The 12,903-nt window shown below is 39.5% G+C and overlaps 2 protein-coding genes across 2 annotated transcripts in view; both read left to right on the top strand.

Moving 5' to 3' along the window:
• The window catches only part of LOC116520723 (flotillin-2-like), a 34,612-nt gene extending 32,583 nt beyond the window's left edge, over positions 1 to 2,029 (top strand). Inside the window, exon 3 of the mRNA XM_032235049.1 lies at positions 1,910 to 2,029. Coding sequence (XP_032090940.1) covers positions 1,910 to 2,029 — 120 coding nt within the window. The remainder of the gene's footprint in view (positions 1 to 1,909) is intronic.
• Positions 2,030 to 3,463: 1,434 nt separating this feature from the next.
• The window catches only part of GPR158 (G protein-coupled receptor 158), a gene marked incomplete at its 5' end in the record, with an annotated part of 150,260 nt that continues 140,820 nt past the window's right edge, over positions 3,464 to 12,903 (top strand). Inside the window, 2 exons of the mRNA XM_032237834.1 lie at positions 3,464 to 3,506; positions 10,879 to 11,725. Coding sequence (XP_032093725.1) covers positions 3,464 to 3,506; positions 10,879 to 11,725 — 890 coding nt within the window. The remainder of the gene's footprint in view (positions 3,507 to 10,878; positions 11,726 to 12,903) is intronic.

Raw genomic sequence — 12,903 nt, 5'->3', positions numbered from 1 at the left:
GAATAGACAAAGATGCTTGTGGGGGAGGGGAAGCTGAGATTTTATTTCATGATTCTCAAGCACCCAACACCTCAATCTAACTGATAGGAAGAGTGTTCCATTCCATTCCACTGTTGTTTGGCATTGGGTAAACAATTTCCAGTATTAGGTATCAGCTATTAAATCTCATGTTTTGCATGATGTTGCCCCTTGTATACCATTCAGAATTTTCAGCAAATGATATCAAAGTTTTTGCCTGTTTGGCAATCCTTGTTCCAATTGGCTAACTGATACTGCTTTGATTAAGACACTGTAATTAATGATTGGAAGTTTGCTTCCAATTGCTAGAGCTATATTGGGTACTGATTCTGGGTGTAGTTCAAAGTATTGTCAAAGAAATGAAATGTATGTTCAGTCACTCACAGCATTCTGCACTAACAATATTTAATGGAATTTTATGCAGCCAGAACTTTAAATGTCAGAAATATCCTATTATGTGCATTCCTGGTTAAAGTAGCTGTTCTTAAGAAGAAGAAAAACAAAAAAACATTGTTAATATGTAGATTGTTTTTTGAAAAAAAAATCAGGAAAGTCCCTGTGAGATGCTAGACTCCTAAGATAAATATAGATTATAAAGCAGGAGACCTGGATATGAAATTGACTTCACCACTTCCTTATTCCAATTGGCTAACTGATGCTGCCTTGATTAAGGCACTGTGATTTATAATTGGACGTAATGAAAAAGGATAGGAAGGGTAGGAAGCACTGAATAGTAAATCTATCCAGTGTGATGCTTCTATATGCCACTAAGTTATCTCTTTTTGGCAAAAGCTTCCCAGTTACCCTTCCCCATTTCTGGCAAGACTTCTGTACTTCTAGTGGATACAGGAAAGTAGGAAATTAAGAAGCCAAAACTTTTGCCAACATAAATATGCAATGATGGAGAAAGCTTTAGCTGCTAAGCTTTGGGCTAGTAGACAGTTGTTTAAATAAACAACATCAACCTTGTCAGGGAAAAAGTTGGCAGACTTTTGTTCTAGTCTGGGATGATGGCTCGTTATTTTGTCGTGCTAATGACATAACAGGTCTGAGGACCTAACTAGATGGCAAATTGATTGCATAAAATTCCATCATTGCTAGATAAGGTGCATATCTTTTAGGGGAAAGGAACAGAGAGAGAGAGAAAAAATAATTTTGTCAGACCTGAATAATTTTGACTTAGACCTGGAAGATATATATCAGCTGATATCCTTGCCAGAGGTTCAGTTTTTCTTTCTTGAGTGTTCTTTCTCAGGACATTTAAAAGAAAAAGAGTCATCTTGGGTTGGATCCTCTTCTTCTCTTGGTGCAGAGGAAATGCCTCAGACTTCTGTTGCAAGGTCTGAGATTAAGACCAGTCCCCAGCATGAAATGTTGTGGGCAGTGGTCTCTGGCAGGTCATCTTTAAGGATTCCAAACAGCGTAGAATTATTATTGCTCCCACATCTACTATTATCACTTTTAGGATAAGGATGATGATATTAGTTTGCAAATGTAACGCAAAAAGCTGTAGAAATTGATATTCTTAAATCTAATCTATGGAGTCAGCAGACAAAAGGATATGGTTCCCAGGATAAGCCTGGGAAGAAGACAAGATCAAGCCACTTCCATATCAGATTTAAGAAGACACCTACAGATATGTCTTTAATAACTTTCCCCCTTCAGTGGGACAAAGGTGTATGCTTTCCATGAATAATAAATAAATAATAAATATTAAGAGAGAGGAAGTGATTCTGAAGTATGTGGTGAGCAATAGTATCAAAGACTGATGAGAGGTTCAAAAGAACCAATAGGGAATTTCTAGGTAAGAACTCAATTTCAACTTAAGACTTTTGTGATTCTTACTATAGAATAGGAATACAATGAATACTCTATTCCTTAACCCTATCAGTCTTCTGTACTCACTGTGATTGCAGGTGATACAGAAGCAAGACAGAAGAAACACTCTCAGCAGCTGCAATATGGTTCACGGTCCATCAAAGGCAGCAACAGGAGCCAGAATAATAGATGAAATAGTTTTATGGCAGCATTTATCTCTATGCAGTCCAAGAGCTCAGACACTCTACTGATCAGAAGAAGGAAAATCTTTAGAAGAACAGGTTGGCTGTGAGTAGAGAGTTTGAAGGGAAAGACTACTAGATCAGTCCATTTATTCCATTTAGACACTGCCCACTTCCGAACTAATTCTGGACAGAGTGCAATAAAATGAAACATAATATAATCATGTTATGAAAAAAAAGAAATAAGGAATAAAGAACACAAACAGGTGGCAAGACCAGCTAACTTCAAACATATCCAACAGGCAACCCCAACCCTCCTACCTCAAGATCTTGGAGGAAAAAAAACAGATCCTTAAGACTTTCTGGAATACCAGTCAGGTGAGAACCACATGGTTATTAAAGGGAACTTCATTCCAGATGGACGGGGCTGGCACAAAGAAAGTACAGATCCAGAGGTAGGCTGCTAAGGGTTCACCTGAGTTCGGGAGAACCTGTAGCTAATGTTTTGGCCGGTTCAGAGAATCTCCAAATCCCACCCATGATTAACCTCCCCACACACACCCCACCCCTTCCAGGAGTCTCCACACCTCCCATTTTGCATGTGACGTAGGGGCAGGGCCCGTGCAGAAGCTTGTGGAGGGGGAAAAACAGGCCTCCTGGGAGTTCTGGAAGGCCAGAAATGGGCTCATTTCCAGCCTCCGGAGGGCCTCTGGAGCCTGGGGGAGGGAGTTTTCGACCTAACATAAATTTTGAGTAGTTCAAATAACTGGCAAATGCCACCTCTGGCGGGACCTGGAATGGGGTTGGAATGGAGATTTTTCAGTGTTGTTCCCTTGCCACGCCCACCAAGCTGCACCACGCCCACCAAACCATGCCCACAGAAGCGGTAGTAAAAATTTTGAATTTCACCACTGCTCTGGAGTCTGGGGAAGGTGAAAACGCCCCCCACCATGGTGCAGGAGGGCAACTAGGCCATGCCCACCATGGCCATGCCCACCCAGCAATCAGGCAGAGAACCTATCGTGGATCCTAATTTCCAATAGAAGACATCGTTTACTTGAAGAATGTAGAGTATGCCCAATCCTGTCTGCTTCTTTTTCTTGTTAAAATGTTTTTATTTTCCATTTTCCATTTTCATACAGTCACATATATACTGTGCATAACCGGGGCCATACAACATTAAACAATAATCACAGCAGTTCCTCTTGTCAACAATAACCCCAGAAATATAAATAAAATAAAACTCAAACTCAAACTCAAATAGAAACCCAATATACCTCTTCCACTCTCCATACACCTCTTTCTTCCACCCCCCTCCAACTTACTATCTTCCCTCCATCATTCCCCTCTACCCTACTGCCCTTCCCCCTCTACCACTCTTCTCTCCTAGTCCACTCCCTCCCTTCCTTCTCACCCTCCCTCCCATCCTCTCTCCCGCCCTCTCTACCCCTCTTCCTTCTATCCCACTCCTCCTCCCCTTGGTGTATTTCTACTATATGTCAATGTATTCAGCTTGTCCTATTTTTATGGAGAAATTAAAGAGAGACAGTATACATGTGAAATCGCATTACGTTGAAATCTAACACATAGTATATGTCCCCCCCTACCCTACCCTCCCCCTAACACCCCACCTCCCTCCCCCCCAACTTCCCAGAACCCGTACACGGTACAGAATCCTGTCTGCTTTTATCAGCTGGGCAAACACCACGGAAAATAGGCAATCCTTCAGATAATCATGTCCTATGCCATGGAGGGCTTTATAAGTAATAACAGGAACCTAGAATAACACTCAGAAGCATACTGCCAATTAGAGCAGCTCACAAAGCAGGGGTGTCTTATTGGCATCCTGCGGAATGCCCATCACTGTCTGCGCTACCCATTCTGATCCAGCTGAGATACTTCCTTCTGTATGTATGTGTGTGTGTGTGTGTGTGTGTGTGTGTGTGTGTGTGTATGGCTTCAGCTGATAAGGAGGAGACCTGTGGCTTAATGGCTAAGACGTTTGCCTAAGAGGCAATCAGCACAGGTTCGAATCCCAGTAAGGGTATGGCTAGCTGGTGAGAGCTAAGTAGCTTGAAATAGATCTATACTAGTCTCCCTTTATTTATTTATCAGCACAAATATATATGTGTGTGTGTGTGTGTGTGTGTGTGTGTGTGTGTGTTATTTGTGCTGATAAATAAATAAAGGGAGACTAGTATAGATCTATTTCAAGCTATTTAGCTCTCATCAGCTAGCCATACCCTTACTGGGATTCGAACCTGGGTATGGCTAGCTGATGAGAGCTAAATAGCTTGAAATAGATCTATACTAGTCTCCCTTTATTTATTTATCAGCACAAATAAAACACAAATATAACAAAGGCAACAGTAAAAATATTGGGTTTCTGTCGTGATGGACTCTTGTGACGAGCCGATTGACAGATGATGGAAGCAGTTAGCTTCCTCCCATAATTGGGGCTTACCAGGGGTTGTGACACTAAATATATATATATATATATATATATATATATATATATATATATATATATATATATATATATATATATATATATATACATACATACATACACATACATACACATACATACATACATACATACATACATATACACACACACACATACACACATACACATACACACACACACACACACACACACACACATATATATATCAGCATTTTGATAGCAATGGAACATCCAAACACAAGTAGAAAGAAAATGTGCCTTGAAGTATGGGAAATTGTTTTCTTTTTGTCTTTAGCTTTCAATAAGAATTAACAGCTCTGCTAACAGCTCATAAAAACAATGTGATGATCATAAATATTAAATTTGGCAAGTTTTTATGAAGCAATAGTCTTATGAAATGGAAATTTATTCTTGTGGAAAACTGAAACAAAGCTGTGAGTCAGCTGAGATTTATTTTTTTTAATGTTACAAAAAGAAAGAGAGAACAGAAATACATTCAAATGGCTGAAATTAAAACAAGGGACTATTAACTAAAGCAGTTTTCTCTATCTTTATATTTTTCTTCCAGTATTTATTTTGATAACAAAATCATAGATATTTACTAGTTAATTGCAGATTACCTGTTGCAATGTAACAGAAGAACTGAATAGCCAATAGCTATGCAGTTAAATATTTGAGAAAGCCATTAAAATAACTTAAAATTTCAATCCTAAAACATCAAACCAACAGTCAATAAAATATAACCCCCCCACCCCCACCCCCACATCAATTGCTCTGATTGCCAGACTGTAGACAGGGATAATGTATTATCTATTTATCATTTTGTAAAGAAGGATCAATTATCCCCAATCATCAATTTCATCTTAATCATTAGAAGGTTTGAATGGATCAATGATGAATGAATTTGTATAATTCATCATTGATAAATTGAAGAATTTATTGATGTTTAATATAAAAAACCTTAGTAAGACCACACCTGAAATACTGCATCCAGTTTTGGTCACCACATTGCAAAAAAGATGCTGAGAGTTTGGAAAAAGTGCAGGGAAGAACAAACTAGGATGATTAAAGACCTGGAGACTAAAATATATAAAGAACGTTTCCAGGAACTGGATAAGGCTTGTCTAGAAAAAAAAGGACTGGGGTGAGATGATAGCAATATTCCAATATTTGAGAGATTTCCACAAAGAAGAGAGGGTCAACTTATTATCCAAAGCACCAGAAGGCAAGACAAGAAACAATGGATGGAAATTAAAGGAGAAAAGCAACCTGGAGTTAAAGAAAAACTTCGTAACAATGAGAATAATTAACCAGTGGAACAGCTTGCCTTCAGAAGTTGAAGGTGCTTCATCACTTGAGGTTTTAAAGAAGAGCCTCGACAGGCACCTGTCTGAAATGGTATAGGGTCTCCTCCAAGGTCCCTTTCAGCTCTATTCTGCTTAATTAAAAGTAAGCTATTTTTGTACTCTAAATCATATAACATTTATAACCAAATGTGTGTGCATGCAGGTATTCATATATTAATGTGTACATAGTATATGGTATTTCATTTTATTGCCTTTTCAACCAGCTAGTTCTCAATAAAATAAAACTGCAGTAAAAATGATGCAAGAACAGAACAAAATTCCAGCAAATACACATTCATTTGTTTAAGGACTAGGATAGCTTAATCTGGCTGGGAGATTCTGGGAATTTAAATCCACATATCTTAAAGTTTTCAAGATTGGAAACATTGTTTTAGATGGTTTAGCATCTTGGTTTTTTTTTCTCCTTGTGAATCTTCATCACTCAGTGGTAATATTAAATATATTGTATTTATTTTTGTCCTTGCTCCAACTGAACTTTTAGGAATGCTGACTTTGGCATGGTATTAAAGGACAAGTAAGGCTTTCAATCAAGTAAAAATTCTGTGATCCATTTCCATGGCTTGCTTGCATTCTGCAGAGTAGACATTTGTTATATTTTTCTTTCTCTTGCTCCCAATTTATTGCTTGGATGGCTAGAGAATCCCTTCACCTTTCCTTTTCACATAATTGAGAAAATAATGCGGGGGAAAAAATTCTGCAGAAATTCTGCTTCTTCCTCTGCAGTTTGAATGTTTTCATATTTTTGCTACTTCTCTTGATGAGCTCTATTTAGAAACTCTTCAGTGCAGCTTTGCTTTCAACTTTGTAAAAAGTACTCCTTTTTAATTAGCAGCTCACAAATATAGCTGTTGTAAGAAAAGGGAGAGAACATCATAAGAGAACTGACAGAACGAGGTGAAAACAGTGTCCACATCTTAGACACTGAGCTTAATTTTGTGCATCTGGTAAGAAAAAATTGTTGCCATCCAGAAGGTGTATAATAATTAATTGCTACAATTTGTCAGGAATTTAAGTTATGTGATATATGGGAGGCTGTTTGTTGTCATATGTCATTTCCTTCTTGGCACCATAAAAATAAAACAGCTTTTTACAGCATAAGGTATTTTGAAATGCCCATTCTGCAGTGAACTGTTTTAATTGCTTTAAAATGGTGTGTGTTTGTTTTCTTCACTTTCGCTTTATTCTATGTATTTCCCTTTGGAAGAAGTGTCACACTTGTAACTTTTGCACAACAAATGTTGGGTGAAAGTATTGTTTTAGAAACACTTTCCATGTGGAGTTTTGTGTCCTTAACATTTGTACCTAGTATCTAACTTCCTTAATTAATCAATTTACCTATCACACTTAATCCCTTGCTAGGAAATCCTTGCAGGATTTTAATGATTTTTTTTCAAAGTCTTATGGTCTTTGGGGCAGCCTTCCAGTTGTTACTCAGAAGTAACGCTGTCTTTGAACAGGGAATTGTTTACTGGATGGCAGCGGTCATTCTTCTGCCAGCTTTAATGGCTACATTGTCCAAAATGGGAATCCCTGAACTCTTAAGGAAGCCTGGAGTCAGGACAAAAATACTCATGTTCTGAATAATAAAGTCACTTCCCAACCCTTTTCCCAATTCAGAGTTAAATTTAGATTTACATATTGGGGGGAGGGGGGAGAATCAAGAAGTGGGTGAAATAATGCAAAGAGGTTCCCCCCCCATATCAGTTCATCCTGACCATTACAGTATAGTAATGAATCTTAATGAACAGAAAGTGGAATGAAATAATATCTTGGGAAAAAGAAGAGTTTGCTGTAAATGAGGATAATACCTGGGAAATTTAATTCAGGGGACTGCAACTATGGGATAAAATAGTTGCTACCTTTGATGTATTGGAGAGAGAGTGGGGAAGAGAAGTAGAAATATAAACTGAATGGGAAATGATCATTCTGTCTTCCTTTGTCTGGACGTTTACATCCTTTGCCTAAATCTAATTCTTCAAGGTCTAAATCAAATATAATAATGGTATTTTATAATGTGTGAATAAGAGACAATTTCAATAATATTGGTTATACTCAGGAGCACTGCAGAACTGCATGTGGTCTGCTGGGTACAGATTGCATTCACTTGCTGTAAAATTTGGCTGCACATCCTCTTAATCAAGAACCCTCACTTATCTGAAACAGTGAAGCTAAGGAAAGCATTCAAGGAAGTTAATTTGAAAAGCAACATTGCACTGGATATTATTATTTTTTGTCCAGATTGCATTTGTTTTCCCTTCTTTCTGTATGAGAACAAGTATTTGTGATTTTCCAGTCCATTTGCATTGAATGTTACACACTTAGAAAGTTATAAGAAAGAAACCAAGCTGTCAAGAAGGAAATCAGACCATCAAAGAACACAATGGCTAGACACTATCAAAGCTGACACCAGCCACACCTTAGACAAACTCAAGGAAATAGTGCAAGATTAGAAGATGTGGAGAGACCTGATCCATAGAATCATTAAGAATTGGACTCAACAGAATGGATAACATCATCATCATCAACAAAGTTACAAGATGAAGATGCTATCCCATGCTCGTTAAGGAAGTCTGGGAAATGGTCCACATACCTTCAAGCTGCCAAGATTAAGAAACACTGTATTATACTAGAATATGAAAATAGGCTAAATTATACTGCATACAGACAAAGGAGAACATCCCTTCCCTTCCCCTCCACTTTCCCCTCCCCTCCCTCTCCATATCCTTCTCTTCTCCCTCCCCCTCCCTTCTCTTCCCTTCCTCCCTCCCCCTTCCCTGTAATGGATTAAGACATCCAGATATTCAACAAATTTCAATTCTAATACAGTAGTGATATATGTTGCTTATGATATTTGAATAATATCTGGAAACATGCTGAAAGTTATATAGGTCATGGATGGATGGCAAATCTCTTAATGACATTAGAGCAAGTAACCAATATAAATAGAGACTCAAAATCTGCAATATTTGCAGATTTTTATATCAGAAAGTAGCTCAAGCAGTGAAAGGATGAAAAATTAAGTCAGAAGATTTTTTTTAAAATGCATGTGAAATTGAATGACTCTAAGAACCATTGAACTAAAATAGCCATCAGCCCTTTGAAGTAGCCAAGACAGGAAACATATGCAAATATAAATGGAACTGTACTTTATTGATATAGGTTACAATAATAGAATCTTGAAAACTTTTCATATTTTCCTCCATCCCATTTCATCAAAAAGAATTCAGGTGAACTCACTACACATTTCCAACGTTTTCTTCTATTCCCAGACTTAACTCATGTTTTGATAACTACTGCATTCTTTCTTCAAACTCATCTCTTTAACTAACTATTAGAAGGGGACACAAATCCACATTTTTCAGATACTAACAGTGAGATTTAAATCTATATTGTTGTGCCTTAGTTTGAGATCAAAACACACCATATTTGTAACACATAACAGTCAGATAAGTGCATGCCTAAAAGATGTAGAAGTTTTAGATATTTAAAAACATATTACAGGATCACAAACCTGCATTCATAGGCTGGCTGTAGTCCCATTTTCTCCCTCTGGGGAGATGAACCACTCTTTCTCTGTCACTCCCATAAGGATTTGTCTGCTTTCAGTAAAGCAGTAGGTGGAAATAACAGCATTCATTACACACCATCCGAGTATTTAGAAGAAGAAAGGAAGGGAAGTCTGAACATTTTCTCTGAAACTCAATATACGTTTTTATTCAACATTATTTTATTTCTCTGCCCCCTTTATTATCTTGTAAAAAGTTTTAAAACTTCAGCCAGTAGATGTCTCTGTTTTCCTGGTCTCTGATTATCTATACCTGGTTTCTTAATTAATTAATTCATTAATGTCATCTTTAAACATATACAAAGAGCAGTAATCCTAATCACTGTTTTCTGGGACATCAGTATATGAAAAATTAACTTAGGACTCTGTGTTCATCCTTTTTATGCCTTATTACTCAAGCCTAAAACCGGGCGGATAATAGGATTCTTCGCCTATTCTCCTGGCTGCCAATTCTCTCCAAGTCTTTCCTGGTAACCATCTCAAACAAATCCAAGCCAAACCGCCGATATTCTTTTTAAGGCAGCGCCTGCAAGGTGACATGAAGCCCCTGTTTCTCCCTTCCTCCTCCCAGAGATTCAGCACTGGACAGCTCCCTTCTGCACACCTAGTGGCTGCCTCGTGATTGACAGCCGAGGCGGCCATAGAGCGCTCAAGGCATTCGGAGCTCACCTATAAGGGCGAGTTGCGGAAGGGAGGGGAGGTAAGAAGGGATTGGCCATGTGGGGCAGAGCTGTCTAGTTAACAGGCGAGGAAGGAGGGGGAGTTGAGGCTGAGCTGGGAAAGCCCGGCGCTCCGGTCAGCGGGCATCTGCCCCCGAAAAACATCCCCTCCCAGAAGTCCCGCACGGCCCTGCCACTCTCGCTCCATCCCTCTCCTTCTCGGCTGCCCGGTGCACGAACCGCAGATTTCTCCTGTCCCCTTAGGGAGCGATGCCCGGAGACGGCGAGAGCCAGTCTGGATGCTTCGCGCGGCTGGGTAGCGAAGCGGGAGGACGCGCCGCTTGATCGAGAATGGAGCAGCGGCGGCAGCGAGAGGAGGACCGCGAAGCAGGTCTTTAAAATACCTTCTGAAAGCGTTGTCAGCGGCGGATGGGGTGTATAAAGACATAAGCGGGCCAACGGTAGCTTCTCCCTGTAGCCAGGCGCGATGTAACCTGGTCTCTGAGCCAGGCGCCGCCTGCATAATTGCCAGAACTTGCCCCACCGGAGAAAGCTCGCTGGACCGTTTCTACAGGTGATTCAGATTCTTTCCCCCACCACCATCTCTCCCCCCACCCCAACCCCCAAGTTCACTTGGAGCATCCTGCTCCACGAATTTTGCTTTCTTGTCTTTTTTGCCAACGCTGTTGAAGTACTAACATTCTTAAAACAAATTGGAAGTGGGTTGGGAACTTGAGGCAAGACGTTTTCCTTAGCTGAGTGGAAAACATGGATCTGCTGTGGCTTCTTCCCATCTTACTCCTTGCTCACTTGGGGTATATGATTGATGCCAACCAAGGACCAATGGAGCCTGGCAAAGGGAAAGCAATGAAGGAGAAGCCATCTGTTTATAATCATGGCAAGAAGGTGGGTGTTGCTTTCTCTTCTTGGAGCAGATCAAGGGAAGAGAACCTAGTCTTGGCCCAGAGACTGTCCCAGGAGATCCCTCAAAACGTGGCTTCATTCCTGTATACTGGTGACTCTTGGGAACTGAAGCAGGCCAACTGCTCTGGGCGCTATGAGTTGACTAGCTTGGCTGGAAAGTCTCGCTTGGCCTCACACCCCTCATTGCACGGAACTCTGGATACTCTCCTCCAGACAATCAACTTTCTCAACATGATTCTGCAGAGCAATAAATCCCGTGAACAGAACTTGCAGGAAGACATTGAATGGTACCAAGTTTTGATCCGAAGCCTGCTGGAGGGAGATCCCAACATCTCCAAGGCTGCCATCACCTTCAGCCTAGAGCCCTTGTCCTCTGTCCCTCAGATCTTTCTCCAAGCCAGTCGGCAGAATAGCCAGATCCTGCTGCAGGACTTATCTTCAGTGGCTCATCAGTTGGCCAATGTGTCTAGTGAAACTGAGTGGTTCCATAGTCTGAAACGCAAGTGGAGGCCACATCAACATCGGAAGACCTCAAATCCTGGCTCTAAGGCCCAGGAAGGCAGCTTGAAAAAAAGAAATGGTCATCACCCTGCAGAGAAAAGTCATATCAAGTGGTCTTCCCCATACCTGGAGTGTGAAGATGGAAATTACAAACCTACCTGGCTAGTAACATTGTCTGCTGCTTTTTATGGGTTGCAGCCAAATCTCCCTCCTGAATTCAGGTAGGAGTTATGAATTTTATTAGAATATTGATCTTTAAAAGGGCATCTGAATTAGCAGTATCTTCACTTACAATTAATTCAGTGAACAGAAGTAAAGAATAGCAAATATGAACAAACAGATGCCTATCTTCCTTAGTCTTAGCGTGTAGATGATATTACTTTAGCAATCTGTAGTACAATCCTACACATACATGGCAAGGTATAAATTCCATGAAACTAGTAAAAAAAGATTAATAGGCATAGATATATTTGTAATATACAAATTGTACTTCCTAATGCAAAACATCTCATTTTTAAAAAGAGACTTCCTTTTAAAAAAAAACTTCCCAGTTTGAAGTTAGCAGCACACTCCTCAAGGGTTGAAAGTCCTTTGGTGTTTTTTCCATGGATTCTGATGTGGGATTACTATGGCAGAGAAAAGCCCATATAATTAGGCGTGGAAAGCTTAAGAAAAATTGAAACAGAAGTATATGATTTCTCAAGATAGGTTGAAGTTGCAGTCAGTGTGCAATCAGCAGCTGAATTCTCTTGCTGTAAGCAGAAGTAAAATGCCAGAGTTGTGCTCTAGCTAAGTTTATTGGGCTAAATTCCATAAACTGTAAAACTTGCTGAAGTTAATCCAAGCTGGCCTGAGTCACTAGTTACAATAAGATGATAATCAGTTTAGTTCCCTAAAGTAAATCTCACATTGTTTATGGAGTTGTTCTATAATAGGGGAGGGAAATTTGGGGTCTCCCAATGTTGTCCCATAGCAATTTTGAAAAAGCCCAAACAGCATAGTCTCTGATGTGAGATGTTGGGAATTTTAAATCAGCTTTACTTGGAGATCTCAAAGATCTGATATTGTGATCACAGTAATAGTTAACTCATTCTGGATTAGGGCATCAGCAGTAAATGCTTTTGCCCAGTCTTACACAGTTTAAACTAACTCCCCCTCTGCCCAATTTGTAACCTTGGTATTTACATTTTCAAATATCTGTTTATGGGGCCCATAGAAATATCCAGCAGCAAAAAATGTATTGGTAGAGGTATATATTAGCTAAATTTATGCAAAATGATTAACCTTGTTACTGAACTAATTCATTTTTGGGCTTGCATAATACAGGGGCCATAAATTAACCACACGACCTGATTGAATATATTGTGTGAAAACACCTATGATATTGAGCTGCAAACAA

Source organism: Thamnophis elegans, chromosome Z (genome assembly GCF_009769535.1).
Source record: "Thamnophis elegans isolate rThaEle1 chromosome Z, rThaEle1.pri, whole genome shotgun sequence".
Classification (NCBI taxonomy): Eukaryota; Metazoa; Chordata; class Lepidosauria; order Squamata; family Colubridae; genus Thamnophis; species Thamnophis elegans.
Note: the sequence above shows the minus strand (reverse complement) of the source record. Positions and strands in the feature narration are given on the sequence as shown.